Source organism: Suricata suricatta, chromosome 11 (assembly GCF_006229205.1).
Source record: "Suricata suricatta isolate VVHF042 chromosome 11, meerkat_22Aug2017_6uvM2_HiC, whole genome shotgun sequence".
In the NCBI taxonomy this organism is placed as follows: Eukaryota; Metazoa; Chordata; class Mammalia; order Carnivora; family Herpestidae; genus Suricata; species Suricata suricatta.
In genome coordinates this window covers 84,025,177-84,047,127 of record NC_043710.1, presented here as the reverse complement: position 1 = coordinate 84,047,127, position 21,951 = coordinate 84,025,177, and the positions used below count along the sequence as shown (strand labels likewise).

The 21,951-nt window shown below is 50.0% G+C and overlaps 1 protein-coding gene across 1 annotated transcript in view; it reads right to left on the bottom strand.

Moving 5' to 3' along the window:
• Window positions 1-1,414: 1,414 nt before the first annotated feature.
• The window catches only part of ADAMTS8 (ADAM metallopeptidase with thrombospondin type 1 motif 8), a 38,304-nt gene continuing 17,767 nt past the window's right edge, over window positions 1,415-21,951 (bottom strand). The window contains exons 3-11 of the mRNA XM_029915654.1: window positions 21,188-21,950; window positions 13,105-13,344; window positions 12,165-12,300; window positions 11,348-11,515; window positions 10,111-10,412; window positions 7,448-7,631; window positions 4,875-5,047; window positions 4,578-4,753; window positions 1,415-2,591 (exon numbers count right to left, since the gene is read on the bottom strand). Of these exons, the coding sequence (XP_029771514.1) occupies window positions 2,021-2,591; window positions 4,578-4,753; window positions 4,875-5,047; window positions 7,448-7,631; window positions 10,111-10,412; window positions 11,348-11,515; window positions 12,165-12,300; window positions 13,105-13,344; window positions 21,188-21,950 (2,713 nt within the window). The 3' untranslated portion in view covers window positions 1,415-2,020. The remainder of the gene's footprint in view (window positions 2,592-4,577; window positions 4,754-4,874; window positions 5,048-7,447; window positions 7,632-10,110; window positions 10,413-11,347; window positions 11,516-12,164; window positions 12,301-13,104; window positions 13,345-21,187; window position 21,951) is intronic.

The following is a 21,951-nucleotide window of genomic DNA, read 5'->3' as shown; positions in this document are numbered from 1 at the left end:
CTCTGCTGCCAGCTGTACTCCAGGGCCAACACGGTGCCTACTAATGATGCAGGCAGTAGGGGTGGCACAGCTGGACTGCTCTGGGCAGTGCATGGGGGACCCGCTTGGTTTTGGTTATTCTAGGAAGGATGAGAAATGGAAGGAGATAGGAGTTGCAGAAACATACATCAGTTGCAACAAAACTGGTGCACAACAAGGAAGAATCTGGTTTTACTACTTATCATCGACATGCCTGTGTGTGTGCTTGTTTATGTTTAGGTAAGCATGGCCTCCCACTCACTAGAGGCAGCAGACAGGGAAAAAGTGGTTAAGTCCGGGTAGAGCTGTGCACCATACAGAGCTGACCAGCAGCGACCCGCTGAGGGCACTGTAGGATCCAGAATCCCATTTATTTTGTCTCGTGTTCCCAGGGCAAGTCTTCCCAGAGAGCACCTTTTCCTCATTCTCACCGGTGCTCCCTATAGCATCCTTTCTGCCCATGTCACCAGTTATTTGAAGGAATCTTAAGAGAAAGCAAAAGGGAGGGACATAGGGGTCAAAGTGATGAAAAAAGGGAAGATGTGAATTTATATGTGTTCTTTCTTTTCACTAGAATGTCATTTCTTGATGTTGTTTCATTTCACCCATTTATGAGCAAGGATTAAGTTCCCTTTGCACTAGACAATATGGAAGACTGACCAGGAAGAGGTGAGGAGATACAGAGTGGACGGCAGGATTCTGGGGCCCTCAGGTATGGTTTCGGTAGCAGGTGGGGCATGCAGTTCCATGTAGAAAGGGCTGATCAGGACCATTGTAAGTCATTGGGGCCAGAAGAGTGGTCAAGTGGAGATAAAGTCTCATGTGGAGAGAAGGAGCTGAGGTCATTGGCATAATAGTGCTTAAATATGGGTTCTGCTTTCCTCAGGTCTGCAGAGAATCTGGTATCTCTGGCTGGTCAGTATATTAAAGGGAGGCTTGTGTATGTTTGCAAAGTAGAATGGTATAGTCTGCCTCAAGAATAATGAGCCCAGAGGCATCCCACAGCCACTGTTCCTCCGAGTAGGGTATTTCCACCAGAGCAGTGGCTCTCAAACCAGCAGCCTCCACCTCACCTGGGAACTTGCTGGAAATGCAGATTCTCAGATCCGCCCTCTGACCAACTGAATCAGAAACTCTTGGGGTAGGGCCCAGCAGTCTGTATTTTAAGAATCCCTCTGGATGCTTGCTCCAGTTTGAGAACTACTGGTGTAGATTATGATGAAGCTGGATGCCTGAACGAGCTGGATTCAGCAGGAGGAAGGCCGGAGAGACTAAGGCAGGGTGCCAGCTTCCTTGTGTGTGTTCAAGGTTACCCGACCTAGTTTTAGCCTCCATCCTTGGGCTCTGGGTCCTCTGCCCTTTCTAAAGAAATAGTGAACCAGATAAGACCACCGCATTGACACAAGATCACACTTTAGTTCAGAGACACATTTGCATAAATACTTGAAATGGGCCCACCCCTGCAGGTGGCAGCCTGAGACCCCTCAGCTCTCCACAGCCCTGCAACTCTGCAGCCCTTTAGGCAACGGATTTTAATACTGAAGACAGTGAAGGTCATTTTTGAAGGTGGCTCAGGGGCACAGCTGTGGAGCTTTGACATTAGCCAACTATCTCATACTCCAAGTCTCTCTTTTACTAATTTTTTCCCCCTGAGGTAGATTATTTATCAGGGAAACCAAATAGGAAAAACCTTTTTTCATTTAATTCTTCTAGTCCTTTGCAAACAGGCTGAATCTCCTGTTTGGGTCAATAAATGCTTTTTTTTTTTTTTTTTTTACCTTTTAATCTATATCCTCTACCTGAACCCATACAAGGTCCAACCCACCAGATAGTAGACTTTAGGATCTGTTGCCCCTGTTCTCTTCTTCCCATTGTGAATTCACGCCGAATTGGAGTGGCCTTGGCAATGGCCTCCACAAGTAGGGTAGCCATGGTAGGAAACCTTTGTCTGTACCCTAACACCCCAAGTCCATGAGCAGGAGACTGGTCCCGCCCTGTTGGGTCACAGTGGGCATGGCTGACTTCCACAGGGCTTGACATCCTCAGGTTTCAGGGCCTCGTTGCAGGTGTTGGAGGCCTGGCCATTGGGGTCCCGACACTCCACAGTCCGCCGTTGCCGGCCAGCTCCACAGCTGCTGGAGCATTCAGACCAGTCCCCTAGCACCCACTGCGCATTGAGCAGAGGCTGGATGATGTTGGTGGTTGCCCTCTCTTTGCTGTTCTGTATGCTGAAGTTCACATCATTAGGAACAAAGAAGGTATATTTGACTTTGGGGGGAAAGACCTCACCAGGGACAGTCAGGAGCTGCACGGTCAGAGGCTCAGGGAGGGGCTGGAAGCTTTGCAGCCGCTCCAGAGTGGCAATAGAACCGCTGTACTTCAGGATGGTCCCCTTCACCAAGATGTCCTGTTCTATGGCAGAGATGGCCAGGTTTCCATTGAGCAGGTACTGCCCATCAGCAGTCTTCAATGCCAGGTAGTTGCCATCGTTCTGGACCCCTGGGTGGCTCCGTTGTTTCACATCAATGTTAGTAGCACCAGCTGGGATGGTGACAATGTCATTGTAGCCATAACTATGATAGGAACAGAAAGACACCCTTAGGACCAATGGTTACCCAGCCCAGTGCCTCTAGCATGCTGGCACCAGGGTGAAAAGACACAAATCACCAGCAAATTATCCAAGTAGTTGCCCCAAAGTTCCTGATAAATTAGCTGCTGAGGCCGACAGGGATGTTCTGTGCATTGGGATTTTCAAGGGTTTTTGCTTTGCTTGGTAACTGTTTCAAATGCTTGGAGTTTAGATGTGTGGATCTGGACATCAGCACAGAGGAAGATATCCCAGAAGGGTTTGCAAAGCTGCATCAGTGCTGCCAAGCCTGGCTGCTCTTGGCTCAAGTGAGATCTCAAAACACTTTTAGCTCCTTGCATTGGTATATAACTTTACTTGGCAACCTTCATACCCAGAGCTCAAACCCATGTGGAAAAATCTGTTCCATACCCATTCCAGAATCCAACCAGGATGGACATCTCACTCCACCTCTTAGAGCCAATTAGTCCCCAGTATTTGGTTAAAGGGCCCCAGGGCAGGAGCCAGGGTGATACACACTGCTTCTAGTTGCTTTCTTCCAGTGTGTCAAGACAGTATGAGCTGTGTGCTTTTGAGAAGACAGGATGCTGTTTGGGAACATGTTTCTTTTTTTTATAAAGTTTATTTTGAGAGAGAGTGAGAGTGAGCATCAATATGTGAGGGTAAGGGGCAGAAAGAGAGCGAGAGAAAGAGATTCTCAAGTAGGCGCTGCACCGACAGTGTGAAGTCTGATGCGGGTCTCGAACTCACAAACCAGGAGATCCAAAATCAAGAGTTGGATGCTTAGCTGCGTGAGCCATCTAGGCACTCCGGGGAACATGTTTTAACACTATTATAGGTCTAGGGCTTTATGTGAGATGGAGAAACCTTAGTTTTTATTCTTCTTTTCTGGGGAAAACTGTGTTTCATAGGCTGGGGAAGAAAGCAAAGAAGGAGGACAGGCAGTCGGTTCTCTGCTACTCTTGCCTTTCTACCCACTCAGGCTAGCCACTTAGTTTAGGGCAGCTCTGAAAGAATCCACAGCCCCATATGTCTAATGCCTAAGAGAAAGCTAGCTAACGGGCCCAGTTTCTGAATATCCCACACCACATGCTTCTTTTTTCTATATCTTTTGAGTTTAAATTTGAAGACTGCCAAGTTGTCTGCTGTAGAACACTGTCTGTTCTCTGAGCTCGATAAGGTGAAAGATGGTGAGAGACAGGGTCACAGTGCGGCCATGTAACATAGGCCATTGCCCTTCCTCTCTGGAAATTGTGTATGCCATGGCAGGAAGAAAATAGCCCAGGAATTAAGATACTTGGGTTCTCTTTCCAGCTGTCATTAACTATCAGTGTGACATTAGGAGCATCATGTGATCTTTTCATGCCTTAGTTTCTTTATCTGTAAATGGGGAATAATATTATTGGCCACCTGATAGGCTTATTTTAGGAATCAAATGAAGCTACAGGGATGAAAGCACTTAAATACGAGTTTTATGAATATTCGGCTTTAAGATGTGAGAAAGCATCCAGAGTTGTCAGATTCATGAAAATCCTAAGGCCACCAAGACTCCCCCCTCTTTGTACCCCTTTCTGAAAGATCCACCTGCAGAAAGGTTGGGACTCACCAGGTGTAGGGTGAGATGTTCTTCCTAAAACAGGCCTGGGAGAGTTGCTTTCTGGCCAAGGCCCTTGTTAGTCAGCATAGCTGTATTGCCAGTTGACTCAGAGCTGATACACCCCTATCCTCGGGGCCTCTGGCTCCCCTGTGCACCATCCTCTCTATGGGTCAGACACTGTGCCAAGCGTTCCGCCCATCTCATGACTCGTTATGATTCTGAGATAGGGGGGCCTCCCACTGCTTTACAGAGAAACTACAGCTCAGTGCCACGTGCATATTAACCGGCTGCTACAGTCCACACTTAGGCTGATGTGATTCTAAAGCCTGTCCTGCTCTTCTAGAACCCAGGTGCAGGATTACGGGTGACACTCACCTGGAGGGGTTGAGGGAACCGGACACCTTCCTGCATGAATTGCCTTTGCCCCCACACACCCCACATTTGTCCAACTTCCTAGGTGAGTCCACTACATGGTCACAGCCAGCTTTGACGCACTGGCCGCGGACACAGATGGCCAGAGTCTCGGGCCCACAAAGGGTGCCATCGATCACCTGCAATGGAGAGAGGGAGGGTAACAAAGGGCATAGTGTGCACAGACGCAGCCCACAGGTGGGGTCAACCCAGGTGGCTTTGCTCTCCAGCCATAGTTCTGAGCTTCAGAAGGATTCTCACCTTGGCCTCGAACACTTTGAACTCACTCCTTCCCCGGGCTCGGCAGAATAACTTGCAGCGGTCCCGGGGGGACACCCCAGCATACTTGGGGACCCACTGTAGGAGGTTCCCATCCATGTCCGTGTAATTGTAGGCATTATACTTCTCACACTGCTGCTCTCTGAAACTTTTCCCTACAAAGAGTAAGAAACCACATGGAGGTAACATGGATTGCTAGAGCAGGGATGACCCAGCGGCATAAATGCTGGGATTCAGGGCCCCTTTATTGCTCCTGGTTTTGACCCAATCCCAGGACACAGGTCCAGTGTCATCTGAGTTCAACATTCCTAGACTTGCTCAATCTAGGTTCATGTAGCAAGGTAAGAATAAATGTCCTTTCTGGGATAAATGTCCTTTCCATTTGGGGAAAATACCAATTCTATCTTATAAGTGAATAAACTTAGTAGGAACAGGGCACAATTTAGTAAGCTTGAATGCTCCATGGAGTATATTTTCGGGGCCCTGCTAATTGTGCTCTATTTTGACTTCCTTGGCGACATTGGACATGCAGCAAGGATTCTCAGATCTATCTCTGGTTCTGATCTTGTCCCTATCCCTCACCTGCTATAATTCTGGGTGTCTCTGGGGTGACCTCCATTTGTAGTAGTAGGATTACCTCCAGCTCAGCAAAAGCCAAACACTGTATGGCTCCTCCATTAACTGGTTTATTTTGCACTTGGGGATACTACCACATTCTGCTGTGATGCTGGAATCGAGTTTCTGCTGAACACGTGGGCATCTACATCCACTACTTCCAAACTGTTGTTAAGTCCTACACTCTATTCAGGACAATCTGCGATTTTAAATGTCTCCTTCCCACTCTCACCATCTGAGTCCACCTCCCACGAGCAGAGGCATTGCAGTCTCACGGGAGACCTAGTGCCCAGCTCCTTTCCCATCCTGCTGCGTGCTGCTTCCAGAACAATTTGTCAGAAGTAACACTTTTTTTTTTAACCCACAATCCTGAAATTAAACCTGCTCTTACTACTGAGGTTCTCCACCCTAGTTGCACATCTGCATGGCCTGTGGAGTCTTTTCATAGCACAGATGGCCATGTCCGGCTCCTGAGATTCTGATTCAAGGCACCTGAGTGGTTTGGGCCTCTGTGTTTCTAAAAGCTTCTCTGATGGACAGCTGGCACAGAGAATCTCCAGATACCATTTTTAGCTTTCACAAACCTTTGTCGTGTAGCTTTGAAGTGCTAGTGTGCTGCTCGACTCCACCTGAGTGAATCCTAGGCCCTCTCAAACCTCCCCATCTCCTCCATGGCATATAACCTCCTACACCTCATTACCGTCTCCATTGTCCAGGCCCTGCTCAGCCCTAATTCCCTGTGAAGCTTCTGACTAGCTCAGGGCTTTTCCTTGCTCTGAATTCTTCAGAAGCCTACGGGTCTAGGCCTCATAGATTAGGCTTTAATTGCTTTGTAAAAGGCATGTGGATCTCTAACTAGACCACAAGTCCTTTGAGGACGTGCCTTGTGCATTTTTACAATGTCATTTATAACACCTATTCTAGTCTGAGCCACACAAGAGGCACTAAAAACCACCCGAATGAGAGGGCTAACCCTGGTGCATCTTGAGATCATACTATCACCTATTGTCCACGCCTACCTTGTGCCTTATATTCATCCACTCTTCTTTCTCTTTACCCCATATACCAGGCAAATTCTCATGATTCCAGGGCAAAATTTCTAGAGCCCCATGCCATTGCTGTTCTCTTCTGTCTTGCAAAACTGCAAAGCCTACAGATTCCCTCATTAGACACCAACACAATGTCACTGTGTCTTTGCACTTGGATGAATCTCCCTGAAAACTCTGCTTGTCTTTTGCTGCCTGCCAATATTTCCTGGATCTGCACAAGGGGGAGTTGGATGGGATGGTGGGGAAAAATGTCTAATGATTCCCTCTCACCAGTTCTGCTGCTACCCTTGCTGCCTCTGAGTTAACATGTGTGCTTTCTAGTGGGAACGAGGGGGTAGGAATATATGCCAAGGGGAGGTAGAGGTGGTGCTACTTCCTGGCAAGGTTCCATCAGGCAGTTGCCACAGCCCCAAGGGAAGATGGGCAACTCTTCCAGAAGGAATGTGCACTAGAATCAGATTCAGAAACCCTCCCTCCGCCCTGGGCTGAATGTTGGCTGGAAAGACAGTGGAGGTTTGGCTCTGACAGTTGCTTTGGAAAACACTTCTATTCTTTACACAGACGAGGGTTCAGATGCCTCCAGGAGGATTAGTATCCTAGACGCTAGCCCCTCTGCAGAGCTCCCCCCGACCCCCTGAATGAGTTTGGTTGGTAATGACATCCTCTATTTCCACATCTTACAAGACAAGGGCTATTTCTTTACTTTGCTATGCTCTCCCAGCCCAAGTGAGAGCTGTCTAGAGGCCACTAAGCATTGCCTTAAAATTTGGTGTCTTGCAGAGTCCATTTATATCTGGATCACAGGAAAGTCTGCATCTCCGGAGACCCACCCTACTTCTTGTCTGGGTATCTGCTGCAGTGACAACAGTAGTGGCCATCAGTGGTGATTACCATCAGGGGGGCATTCCTCTGTGTGGCAGGACTGATACTTGGTTCTCCGACCCAGGCAGTATCTTCCTCCATTCTGAGGCTCAGGGTCCTTGCATTCACGATGTGAAAACTGTACTCCTCCACCGCAGGTCCGGGAACATTCTCCCCAGGGTCCCCATGGGGCCCAGCCTCCATCCACTACAGCCTGCAACACACAAGGCCATACTGAATCAGGAGAAGAGGTGAGGAGGCCTCAGCTGTCAGTGTAACAGGGGGCCGTGGCCCTGACCTCCGTACCTAGTCATGCTCCTACTGATGGGTGTTGTTCAGAAAACTGCCCTAATTATTTGTTTAATGACTGTGTGGTTTGCTTGGTTATTGTTTTCTTGAACATGGAGACTGTGCAGGACTTGTTCATAGCTCACTCCCCAGTGTCTAAAACAGTGTCTTGCCATTAGTAAGATGCTTGGTATTAGTTGTTGAATGAAACAACATTTTAGGGGAATAAGGTTGGGTCTAATGCAGCAGTTTTCCATCTGGGCCAATTTTATCCTCTAGAGACACTTGGCAATGTTAGAAGACGTTTTAGTTGCCACAACTGGGGAGGGCATATGTTGTTGGCTTCCGGTAGAAAGGGGATGGGGTGCTGCTAAACATCTAACAGTGAACATCCAACAATGAGACCCAACAATGGGTACCCAACAGTGAGCATCCATCAGTGAGCATCCATCAGTGAACACCCAACAGTGAATACCCAACGATGGGCACCCAAAAATGAGCATCCAATAATGAGCATCCAACAATGAATACCTAGCAATGAACATCCAACAATGAAGAAGACAGCCCCCCACCCCCAACCAAGACTTATGCAGCTACAAATGTCTCTAGTGCTGAGGTTGAGAAATCCTGGTATAAAGGAGTAATTGCTGGGAGCTGTTGCTATATGACTACCAGCTACCAGTTCCAGTGGTAGGATAATGCCTGGGAAATAGAGATGCTTCTATATTTAACAATCAACCTGTGAGAACAGAGAGCTTTGCCTTTGATAGGTTCATATAGTTTTGAAAAGGGAAATAATTTTTTAAAATGACACAAATAATATTTACTTGTATAAAAAGTGAAAAACCCAGAAAAGTATAAAAAAGAAAATAACACTTAAAAAAAAAAAAAAAGAAACATGACCCAGGGCACCCGGGTGTGTTAGCCGGTTAAGCATCTGACTTCGGCTCAGGTCATGATCTCGCAGTTCATGAGTTTGAGCCCCACATTGGGCTCTGTGCTGAGAGCTCAGAGCCCGGAGCCTGCTTTGGATTCTGTGTCTCCTTCTCTTTCTGCCCCTCTCCTGCTCACATTCTGTTTGTCTCTCTCTCTCTTAAAAAAAGTAAATAAAAAAAATTTTTAATAACCACTACCCAAATAAAACCACTGATGTGATTTTCATTGATAGCTTCCTACACTTTTGCTCTGAATAATCATAAAGATATGATGTTTTTTTACTTTACATACTTATGATTCTATTGACTAGTGTTTAATGAACTGTTTTTTGTCCTTAAAAATAGATGATAAACATCATCCCATGATCATTCCTTATCAAAGTCTCCCTGCATTGAGCTTGGCTCTACTGCTGGGGAATGTTGGACAGACCCCCTCCCCTCCCCTTCCCTTCCCTTTCCCTCAATAAGGTATGAAGCACATGCTATGGTGGGTGAGGGTGGGGGTCAGTACCTAGAAGAGAAGCTCAGTGTCTGAATGGGGAAGATGAGAAGTGGCTGGGGATGAATCTGTGAGCTTAGAAAGAGTGTGGCTTACCTGGGGCAAGTCAGCTCCTGAGCCTCAGGGCAAAGGACATGCCACTGAGGAGATAGTCCTCTGGACAGTGAGTGCTCAGGCCACCCCCCCACCCCCACCCCGGTGATTCAGTGCTGGCCTGGGGCCAGGCTGCAAAACTCAGCGGATGCTGTTTCACAGGCAGGGCTCAGTGACTCGCAGTAAGAGAAATGTGATCAGCCTCACGGTTTGGAAGTATTCAGAGCAGGGCAAAGAAGGGAATCATTTAAAAACTCTTGCTGGCACTGCCTTGGTTTTTCTCGTAAGTTTACTATGTCCTAGGCCAAGTTTTCTCTTCTTGGTCAGAGACAGCTTTGATTCCTTCTCCCCTCTTGAGTATGGAATTCTCACAATTAACTTATTTCTTCTGGCCTCTAATTATGAATGCAGCTCAGACATGGGTAGGATATGGATACTTTTTCCTCAGTTCTTGATTGAATGTTCCTCTTCTGCTATTACTCTATCTGTTTATAATGGAATTCATGATGGTCTCTCTTTATTGAATGGCCCCTTCATGGTCTTTCTGCTGGAATGCTTCATACCTACCACCAATCCTCACAGGCCTTCAAGTCAACCTCAAAGCAATTACCAAGGGGGAGTTCCCCAAATGCCCTGAGCACTGGTGGCGTCATCAATCTGCCACTATCTGTCATTCCAGAATATAGCCTTGAAGGGTTCCTCTTGAGTTGGGTAAATATGCTTTGCTTTGTTTGTTAAAAGATGAGTAATTCTACTTGCAAGTCATGGTTGCAGCCTGGCCCAAAGTCTCCCAGTTCATGGCCCTCGAGTGTGGTTTCCTCCTCGAAAACAGTCCTCCCCTCCCCCTCCTCCCACAACACCAAGTGGCCATCCCTCACCTTGGGCCTGTCCACTTCCTCCTCAGGCAGACAGCGGCCATCCCAGCAGAGGTGCCCAGGCCCACAGGGTGTCCCATCAGCCCAGGGCAGGCTGCCGTTCTTCGTGTGGCAAAGGGGCTCAGCACCATCCATGTGGCACCAGAGCTGGGCACAGATGTCCTGCGCAGAGGTGTTGGGGCAGTGGCGGAAACCCAGCCCAAAGATCTGCTTGCACTGTTGGTCCAGCTCATAGAGGGCCCTGCGGCCTGGGAGGTCTGTCGGGAGGGGCAGGGCCGAGGTAGGGGCATCCAGGAGACAGTCTCCTGAGAAATGGAGGAAAGCAGAGGATCAAGAATGAGAGGCAGGAGTTTCCCTTTCTCAGCTCTCCGTGGCCTCCCACATTATTGCTGTGGTTTAAGGCCCAGCCACGTAGTTTCTTTGACCATAAGCTAAACACCATCAACATTCGATCATCCATATGAGCCTATCCCATTTTTGACTATCAGTAGTAAAAATTTTACTAGGATTGAATTTTTTGTTGTTGTTCTCTTCCAGAACATCTTACATACCTTCAGTGTTCACCTCGGGAAGGCCAGCTAACTGTCATACTAATCTACATCACATATAATTGGGGATGTAAATGTGCTGTCAAAAACCATGGCATGCGAAATAAAGCCAAAGGTGTCCTTATCTTCTTCAATGAGAACAACCGCGAATAAATTTTTTCAGTGCTTTGCCCAATAAATCAAACTGTTCCAACCAGGCACGCCACCCCTCTCCCCCAACCCCCTCGCCCCTGCTCTCACACCACCCATTCCCTGCCTCTTTGCCACTTCTAAGCTGCCACATGATCTATCTCTCCAGCCCAGATGCTCTCTTCTCTTCTCTGTACTACATTCTTTCATCCCTTCAAGCTCTGTTCAAGCCCACCTCCTCCAGATAAACCTTCTCAGGCTAGTTCTACCTGGCCGGTGACTAATCATCTAAATTAGCCCAGCACGCTGGCCGCTGGAAGATAGGCGCAAGGAAGAGCATGCTTTGCAGGGATGGTCAGCTTGCCATGGCACGGGAGGTGGGGCGAGGAACACATCTCTGGTTTCTTCTATCCTAAATGTCTCTGATGCTTTATGAAGGATCTCAGCTGCAAATAGCACAGGTGCCAATGGCAATCTAACAATCAAGGAGGCGCGCACCAGGCAGACCTCAACCACCAGCAGCTGGCTAGAGAGAAGCAGGGAGAAGCTGGAGGGACACCTACCATGCCCGCCGTCCAGGAGCTCCGTGAGGTACATGGCACTGCAGGGAGACCAGGGCAGCGTCTTGTTTAGGTGGACAAAGAGGGGTGCCATCATGTGGTGCTTGCCCATGGGCCCAAAGAGCCGTGCACAGGGCTTGGAGTCGTCGTGCGGCATGCTGAGGACATGCCCTGGGGTAAAGAGAGACCTGAAGTCCACGCTAACTGGCCTCCACTGCCCTCCCCAAGCGCTCCTCACAAGGCCCACCACTCCCCCCACACGCTTGCAAGACACCTAACAGAAAGTGTCTTGAGGGCTAACCAGTCACCAGCTCCTCATGGGAACAGCCATGCCCCTGTTCTTTAAAGATTTTTGTTTCAGGCTTTACTCTGGGCTTCTCTCTCCCAGGAAGCTTTCTCAGAGTACTGAGGAACATTGATGTCCCTTCCTTTTCTGCCTCAGCCTGTCCTAAATTCACACGCACCTCAATGATTCGCTTGCTTATACAGCACTCTCTTTATAATGGATCTTCCCAGAGTTTTACCACTTAGCTTGGGCAAAGCATTGCAACTTGACCCAAGCATTTGTTTTGTTTGGCATTTTCCTGGTGACCTCTGCTGATGGTCCAAGACCCTATTTTAATATTATGGCCTCATGTTCAGGGTGGCAATGGAGAAAGCACAGTATCTATTTGCATATAATCAAGTCTATCAAAATTTTGAGTAGAACCTGGCCATGTATGAGAACCTGGCTATATTCCTTAGACCCTGGGCTGGCCTGGATTTGGAAGAGGCAGTTCCTCCTGATACACTACTGTAAGTGTGGCATGGCAAGTCTTACCTAGCTCATGGGCCAGAGTGTAGGCTGCCTGGAGCCCCTCGTCCTCGATCACGGAGCAGCTCTTGTTGGGGTCACAGATTGTGCCAATGTCTGCCACGCCCAGGGTGTCACACATCCCCTCTTTCCCACAGAAGTTCTGTTTGGCAGAGAGAGCGAGGGCGTGAGAACAGACATCAAACAGAAAAATCCTCCTACTTCTGCTCTTCCTGAGTTGAAGGAAAATTTTTAAGCCAAAGGCTCTATTTCTTCACAAAGGCCACTCGGGTGAGGGAGCCTGTTTCTTTTTCTATGTTGGTATGTCCTGTGGCCGGCTTGTTTTGGGAGGCAAGGTTGCACAGGGGTTATGAGTACTGACCCTGTGGCAAGAGTGTGTAGGCTTGAGTATGGACGCTACCACTGTGTGGCCGATCTGTGCCTCAGTTTCCTCAGTTGTAAAATGGGGCTTTGTGGGGCTGCTATGAGGACTGAAGGCATCGACAGGGCCTGGCACACGTTATTAGACTCTTCAGCCTCTGGGAAGCTCTCTGTTTAAATTGCACCAGATAGGAGAACAGGCCACCTGATTTGGAGGTTACCAAATCTCTGGTTACCTGCCTCTGTGTTTAAAAATTGCTGCATATGGCTCCCCTCTCTTCATTACGACTCCTGATCTCTTACTGGGCAGTTTGAGCATATTTCCTCTTATTATGACCTCAGCGGACAGCTGGTCACAAACTTTTGGAAAAGAGCCCTTAAAAGATTCTTGTCCTTCCCCTGCAAATACCTCACACTTGTCCTCATGACCTCCCCCTCATCGTTGTGCACACTAGGCTCCTGGCTTCCAGCTGGGGCCAGCAGGGAGGCATTTCCCATGTTTGGGCAGGCCTTAGTGGCGCCCCCCTTTTGATCGGCCTGTCCCGCGTCCCTTCCTCCCTGGGGTTTCTGGAGCCAGCCCACAGACCTGTCTGGTGAGCAGAATGGCTGTGTCAAAGTGTTCCGGGTGCCGGTCGCTGGGCTGGTTGAAATGCCGCTGCCAGCTGCAGAAGTTGCGCAGGGTAAGGCCACCATTGTCAGACACTTCTGGGCCCCACCTTTCATCTCCCACGATCAGCACCTTTACCACCATCAGGTTGATGGAGTTTTTAATGCTGGGGTGCTTGTAGATTTGGGCTGCCACAGACATTAGTGTCAGGATGTGGTTCTGTTGGGAAGAATGGAGCAGGTAGAGGGGAGGGTTAGCTCTTCTGGCCCGTTGCCTGCTCACCCCTAGTGCCCCTTGATATGTATCCCATGTGCCAGGGTCTGTGCTGAGGGCTGAATATGCAGCATGTTGCTGAAGACTCACAAAATCCTTGAGGCCCTGGCATTATTTCCCTTAATTTTACATGTAAGAAAATTGGGGGGCTCAGAACTGGCCCAAGATCACAAAGCTAATGAGTATACTGCCAGCATTTGAACCCTGATGGCTTGGGTTCAAAGTTTGTGCATTTAACATCTTGACCAGCCAGTGACAGGTGGTTCTGTAAACCTAAAGTTAGTTAAAATTCATTAAAATTAAAATTACAGTTCCTCTGTCACACTGGCTACAGTTCAAGTACATCAGTAGCCATCTATAGCTCAAGGCTTCTGCATTAAACTCAGTAGACAGAACATTTCCAACAGCACAGAAAGTCCTATTGGATTGCACTGCCTTAATGTTGACATTAACCGCCTCCATGCAAACCCCAACCATCCCCATCCCTTCTCTGTTCTCAGCCCAGAAGCAATTATTTGAGTGTTCAAGGTTAGCAGAATGGGTCCATTAGTATTTTCCTGGTGCCTGTTGGGTTAACTTCTACTCTTCAGGATGGGCACTGTTAGCCTGCAGACTGCTCCCATAATCGATACTAATAATAGCTAGTCTGGACTAATCACCGGACCCACACCTCATTCGATGCTTATGCTAACTCTGCGCAGTAGACGCTGTCACCCCCATTTTACAAATGGGGAAGTAGAGGTTCACACAAGTAAAATAAGCTGCTAAAGGTCACACAGCTCTTAAAGCCAGGACCAGCCCAAGCATGTCTGTCTCTGAGGTCAATACTCTGCATTGTTTCCTAGTGCTTGACCACTGGTTTCCGGACAATCCCAAAAGGTTTATTCCTGTTCTTCTGCTGGGGGCTTTTGAAAAGTCAGTGGACCCAATGAGACCCAGGTGCTTAGGATCACACCTGCCTCCAGTTCTGCCCAAGCCAGCTGAAGGAGTCCACGTCATTACTTGGCCTCTGTCCTATGCCTGGGCTGCTCCCAAGGCTTTGTAGGCTGCCAGATGGAGCTCACTTTCCCGCTTCAGGGACCTCTAGAAGAAAGTCCTCTTGGAATATTGTGCAGAAGAGAAAGGGGGGCAAAGGCATGCGTGCTTTCAGCCAGGAGTGTGGCCAGCTGAGCCCTCCACTCCTGTGCCCTGCTCCCTGTCCCCTAGGGCACTGTCTCCTGTAGCCTTTCTTTTTTTTCCTCTCCTGTGGTCTGGAAGGTAGGAGTGGAGGGATGGGAGAGGAGGGTGAAAGGCTAAAGAGGGACATTCTGTCAGTTGAGGTCATGTGTGGGAGTTCCAGACGAATCCCATTATTTGTGAATGGGATCTGTCTGTTCACCTCGCAGGCAATGAGCCAGGTATTTTGTAAGCCCTACAAACAGGGGTTGGCAGGTTCCTTAGCGTGTCAAGCACTCCAACTATGTTTAGGCTGATGTAAACATCTTATCAGCAAAGCTGAAACTTGGCACTTGCTCCTGGAGCTGGATTCCTGAGGGAAAAAAGCAATCACATCATTATGCAACTGGGGGTGAGGGCTGAGGAATGGGAGCTCGCTGAGGCTGCTTCCCGGCCAGGCTTTCACTGCTTCCAGGGGGCAGAGTCTTCTGCGCTCTTGCCCTACGAAAGGTCAAATCTGATGGGCCAGGGACCAAGCCCTGGGATTTCTTCAGAGGCAACCTGCAACTCTCTTTACAAGATTTCTTCCTTTTGAGTCCCAATTTCACAATCTCAAAATTGGGAAGATGATGTCTTACAAAGAAGGCGTTAATACAAGATGCCAGCTGCTCAGCATTGGTCGTGGAAGGCTGTCTGTGTTCCCAAGCTGACCAGATCAGACGGGGGCTCTCGGGCAATGCAGCTGAGCAGGGACCATGCACCAGCCACATCCCCAGGGAAAACATATACACATGGGTGTGTATTTGTGCACAAAGGAGGGAGTGAGGTATCAGCGGAGGCTTCCTGACACTGAGATTTTCAGGGAGTCACCTCCTTTGCAGATCAGGGAGCTTACAGCATCTTCTCCAGATACTAAATAACTGTACGGCTGAACAGGTTTGAGAGCCATTTTCTTTCAAGGCAGTGGGTTAGACTTGAGAGCATTTGGATGTCCTTCTGGTTGCTATTTCGGAAGATCATTTCCATTGCTACAAGTTCCTGTGGAGAGCTACAAAAACTATGTGGTCCCATGTTTCTGTTAAAATCGCAAATCCTGGTCCCCCTCTTCTCTCTTGTCTCGCTGAGCTTTGGAGATGGAGCCATATCCACAGTGTCTCTTACAGTTACCTAGGGGGAAGGACCTGGGGAGGGGGTTGGCTGTCAGTCTGTGAGCCTCCGATTCTCAGCCAGTACCTTAGGCAAAAGGCCAGACCCAACTTATAGTCCCACAGAAAGAGGGCTTGGGAGCCAGTGAAGGAGAAGGTCAGATGGCTCACTCCACCACCTGGTGTCTATTTATAGTTCTCTGTACACCACACAAGTGTAGGCTACTTGCTGAAGAACATGGACAAGATGGTGTCCCTGGTGGCGTGGGGGCCCCCCCACAGCAGATACCTCTAACAACCATGTCATGTAGGTAAGAGCCCATGACCAGCCTGGCCAGGGCTGGTCCAACATCCCTACTCCTGAATCACCTGGGGACGTGATGCCCTTAACTCTCATTGGGAAAAGGCAGGGCATTTTCTAGGAAGTCTCCTCCACTAGAGCCCCCGAGGACCTGAAAAAGAGAAAGAAACGCCCTAGGCTGAGACACAGCACTCTTTGATTCTTTGAGATACAAACAAGGAGATTCCTTCCCCAGAGCTCCCATGGCAGCCAAAGCCAAGTGCAGTGGGAGTCCAGGAGAAGGCTGGGCCTGGGCCAAATACATTTCCAGCAGCTTCTGCTCTGAGTGTCATCCCTATGCTTGGCTCATTTGCTCTTCACACTGTGGGTCCCACCGCTTTTTCTTGCTGCACACCTGAGAGAGGAAAGGCGGGAAGCGTGGTAACATGGAAACCCTCGGAGCTCAGCAACCAGTGCCATACTTTTCCTACTTGGGGTCTCCCTGTGGCCTCAGACTGCTGAGAAGGTGAGGGAGAAGCAAAAGAGAGTAAAGAAGCAATTGGAAAAGAGAGAGCGTCCTGCATTGATGTCCTTATCGCTCCTGGTTCTCAAAACAGCAAGGGGCGGGGCACCTGGGTGGCTCAGTCAGTCACGCTTCCCACTTCAGCTCTGGTCATGACTTCTCCGGTTACTAAGTTCAAGTCGAGCGTCTGATAGCACAGAGTCTGGAGCCTGCTTCGGATTCCCTGCCCCTCCCCCACTTGTGCTTGGTCTCTCTCTCTCTCAAAAATAAACAAAATATAAAAAAACACAAAACAAAACTAAAAGGGGCAATGTCCCTTCTCCAAAGGTATATGCACTTACCCGAACCACAGGGAGTCAAACTTAAACTCTCAGAGCTGAGCAGCTGAAAAGGAAGGCCTCCCTGCTGAGTGGGAGAGCAGAACCAACACAGTAGGGGGCTGGCTATGGAAGGCAAGCGACCATACTGACCTCCTCTGACAAATGCCATCACTGAAGGCAGCTCTGGGATTAATTCCTCATTGTTGAGCACCTACTATGTGGTGGGCACTGAGTTAGGTGCTCTCTATATTTTATTGTATCCTCAAGGCAATGCAAGGACATCAGTATAGCTGTTCCTATTTTGTTGCTGAAGAAATCGAGGTGCAGAGAAATTGGTAACTTACTCGAGGACACTCAGTCATTTTGATTACCCTTCAAAGCATATGCTCTCACCACATTGCCACCTATCCTGGCTGCTGCAAGGACAGCGACAGCATAGCCAAAACAAACCCAAAGCATGCCAGCGAGTGAGCTTGTCCTTGGCATTGTCTACACCTGGGGAGGCGGAAGTGGCAAATCAAAGACCTTTGAATATTAAGGCATTTTCTTTGGGGGAAAAACTTCGTATTGTTGATCACTTTTGGAAAGAGACTCCCTCTCTTGCAAGGAGAACATAATTCACCCGGGATATGACACTTGTCTTTCCCCCATCTTCATGGGGGATATACAGCCAGTGGGGCATATGTCTGTTATTATCTAAACCAGGACACTTTTGAGAGTGAAGATGATGCTATTAATAATTATGCCAGAACAGGCCTAAGTGGGGATTGTGCTGGACATGCTGAAATATGTGGGCTTGTGGGAGACATTTCCCCAGGGGCTGTGGGTAAGGAGGAGATGGAATCGCTGGGACTTCACCCTTTCCTGAAATCTCTTGCTGGTAGCCTGACATCTTGGGAGTCCTCTGGTCTTCTCTGGGTACCATGAGTGCCACTTCTAGGACTCTCCTTCCTAAGCAGAGAATTCAGAGCTCAGTTGGCAGCCGATGCACCAGCAGGACTGATTTCTCAGCCTGAGTGTGGGGTAAGGCTCAGCCCACCCCTCACTGCGCTCCTGCTCCAGGGAACAATCAACAGCGGCCGGATGCAGACAGAGTTAATGGCCTCTTCTGAGGTGGTCCCTCCTTTCAGAAAGCCCCCTTTGTCTGAGCTCATTAACTCTGAAACCAGATAAGAAGGTGGGAGGTGGTGGGGGTGGGGGTGGGGGGCTTCTGTGAAGGGATTGAGTGAACTCAAGTGTACAGAGTTCTGGAAAACTTCATTGTCACTTAACAGTGTGACCAGCTTCTAGCATGGCTAATTCTTTCTCTTGGCCTTGACGTGGTTTCTTCCCAGGATAGGGCCTCCCACTTTGGCTGGGTATCTTGGGACTGCTGGATTCAACGACCCATTCCCACAATATGGACAAGTGTAGGGGGTAAGCAGAACCACAGAGTCACACACCCTCATGCTAACGAAACCTCATGGCACAATAAAAAAGAGACCTGTGCTCAGGTTCAGGAGACTTGGGTTGTGACCCAGTCTTACCACTTACTAGTTGTGTGACCTTGAGAAAGTCACAGATTCTCTGTGAGCTGAATCTTTTTCCTCTGCCTCCCTCACAGGTATTTCCGCTGAGGTGATGCACACAAACCATTGTGCAAATTGAATGCTCTCAGAGAATGGTTTCCCCATAAAGTGCTGAATTTTCTAGAAGACTCACCATGAAGCAGCCTCACTAATGCTTACATTAGCACTGATGACCTAGTCCAGGTGTCTGGCTTCACAGATCAGGAAATGCAAGCCCTCAAGGGAGTAAAATCTCTTCATCCTTACCTTACACCCTGGCTGCTAAGACACCCCAAAGTGCCCTCCATCTGTGTGAATGAAGTCTCTAGGGAGACTCCTTAGAGAGTTACTTATAAAGAACTGGATTCTATTTTGGGGAGATGGGTCTAGGGAAGCAAGTCTTGGGGAACTAGGACTTGATATTCATTCTTGTCTTGGCTGAGCTCATGGACATGTTTAAAAAGCCCAGGGGATTGAGCTGAGAAGTTCAAGACTTATCCCGTGGCATCTCCACAGCTGGTGAGCAGTCAAAGCAGAGAGGTCAGTGGGAGGTCACAGAAGCAGCTGTGCCTCAGCCCCTGCCCCACCCCAGCGTGGTGACAGCAGGCAGGGATGTAAGTGGGCTGTGACATAATGAGACCACGGGGGAGGTTATAGAGTTGGTCCAGGTGAGAGAGGACTTTTCCTTCAGGTGTAAAACCTGGAAGCAGATCCCCCGGGGAGAGGCCCTTAGCCTACACAGGTGGCTGATGCCTGTTCTGATGTGCTTTTCCAACCCATGAAGGCTGGCTGGGTGGGCTCTGAATGCTCCAGAATCTGTGTATGGGGAGGGAGAGGGGATGGGACAAGCGTGTACTGGGTCATCTGGTCAGAAATCTATAAGGGTGGAAGCGTTCCCGGGTATCTCTGTGAAGAGAACCTGAGGCAGACCTAGCCCAGCCAAGTACATCCTTGAGGCAAATACTCAGTATCTTAAGTTCCGAGGAGACGGGCTGAGTGAGATGGTAGGAAGGCAGTAGGGAAAACATTTTGGCTCTGAAGCCTGAAAAGTAATTTCTTTATCTGATGCTTCCTTGTGCTCTTATCTTTCCTACATCCTAGTTCTCAGGCAGATGTCAGAAATTGGTCCAAGCGTGGGGAGTGGCTCAGCACCTCAGCTCGGGGTTTGCAATGATTGTACTTTCAGCCTCTCTCTGGTAGAGCTCCCTAATAGCCAGGTGTGGTGGTCCTAACCTGTGATGGGAGAAGCCCACTAACCACCCGTTTGAAGACTTGCTTGGGGAAAGGAGTCAGAGGAGCCGGCTGGTGCCTCCCTTTGCTCGCAGGGTGGGCAGGGAAGCAGACATGCAGTCATCAGAGACTTAAAGCCCATTGGAAAGCCCAAAGACCAGAGCTCAAAGCTGCCTTACCAGCATTTGGCAGAAGCGAATACTACAACAGTGCGCAAAGGAGCCTGCCCCTACAGTAACCAGAGAAGCAGCCACATGGACCACTCACCCCTAGCTCTTCCCATCCTTCCATCTAGATGCATTTCCCCATGGGACTGCAGAGTGAGAAAGATGGGGTGCATCATCTAGACTGTTTGGCATGGGTGATGCTGAAGCACTCGGTGCCCCTAGTAGTCAGGCATGGGCTGAGCCTAGACTAGGATCACCAAGATTGCCTTTACTGAAAAAGTATCAACTGAACTGCAGCAGTGGCCAGGATCCCTGCTGCAGGGATCTAGGACCTCTGGGCAGGGCAGGGCTTCTCTACCTAGCACGCCTCTGGTTTTGTGCTCCTCAGGGGAAGAGAAAGTACAGCTCTCTCCTGGAACCCTTGTGTTTCACCTGGTCGTTGGGGGAGGAGTTGGGGCACAGGGTGACACAGATACCTCCTGCTGAGTCTGCACCACCTCTGAATCTAGTTAGATATGGTCTGGCTACAGGAGCTGTCCCCTGAACTCAATGTTCCTGCCCAACCAAGCTCGGTAGAGAGCTGTGTCTGGGCTGAGAGCAGCTGGGCTGGACCAAGCTTGGTTCTGGCTCTGCGAGGAGCATTAACTGAAAAGAGTTCATATCCCCACTGTTTTCTCCCCTCCCTTTTCCACTGAAGCTTCAGTCTCCCAGGCTGAGCCCCCAGGCAGAAATTCTATTCCCCTCCCTTCTTACGCTGATGCTGGCACCGCCAAGTTCTGCCTGGGGCTGAGTGCCAGGTTGGCAAGGTAGTCCATGCCCCTTAATCAGAACCAGCTGGGCACATAGAAGTTGGGCAGCCCCCTTCCAGGTTCAACTGCCTCCAAACAATGTCTTTTACTTATGGCAACCTCAGTTCTGTACACAAAGGGAAGGAAACAGCCACATCTTTCCATCCCAGCTGATTTTCCTTGGGAACCTCTCAGGTCTGGAGACAGTAGCGGGCTGGAAATGGAGGGTGGGGTGGGTCCTCTTCCAAAATGTTCAATTTTTCATCTCTTGGGAGAGGCAGGTACCTGGGTTGGGGTTGGGGAAGCTGTTGTGCTTTAAAACCCACTTTTAGTCCAGTTTGCCAAGTGCTGAAGGAGATTCAGGATGCCAGGGGTGAAGGTGAGCAGCACAGGAGGAAGAGCCTGGACCTCCATTCTAAGTTAGAAGGGACAGGGGGAGGGGTAGCAGGTAGCCCAGGGGTCAGAGGCTAAGAAAAGAGTTCCTGCACCTTCTCAGAAAGGAAAGAACCTTGTTTGGGGTCGGTCTTGGGAGGATGTGGGACGTGAAGGATTTTCTCAGGGGAACTTTTCCGAAAGGCAAGATTTTGGAGGCTCTAGGAGGTGACTGGAGGCCTCCAGGCAAAGCGAATCCTACCTGCAGGTCGGCTCCATAGAAGGCAGCCATGGACGCATCGGCCACCAGCAGCGTTTCCACGAAGCGAGCCTCAGACACAAAACGCTTGGTCCTACTCGTGGCCCCCAGCGGTGGTGGCCGCTCGCTGGCCCCTTCTGCATCCTCCTTGCCCTCCTCCTCCTCCTCCTCCGTTTCCTCCTCCTCCTCCTCTTCCGTCTCCTGCTCCTCGTCTCCTCTGTCCTGCCTCTGACCCTCTCCCTTCACCTCCCACTCAGGTTCTGCAGGGAGGGGGTGGGCTTCAGAGGAGGCGGCGGCTAGCCCGGGGGCCCCGCGGCGCGGCCCGGGCCCCCAGCGCTGCAGGCGGTGCGGCTGGTGCAGGGAGCCCCCAGCGCCCTGCGGCTGGATGGTGAACTCCTCGCCGTCCAGCAGGAAAGAGCCGCTCAGCCCGCCGCACAGGCTGACCGCCGCCAGCGACTCGGGCTCCCCATTCACCGTACCGGAGAAGAAGCAGTCACGCAGCTCCCGCTCGCCCCCGACCGCCCCGCCGGAGCCCCCGAGGTGCTCGATCTTGAAATTGGGCGCCAGGAAGCTGGCGTCGGGCGCCAGGCGCAGCACGAAGCCCTTGCCGAAGGCGGACAGGTGAAACGCGAGTTCGCCCCCGCTGCCCGGCAACCGCGTGGGCTCCACCAGCTCCGAGGCCTGCCCCCGGGCTCCGGGCGGGGCCGGGGCGCCGCGGGCGAGCGGCGGCGGCGGCAGCAGCAACAGCAACAGCAGGAGCGGCGGCC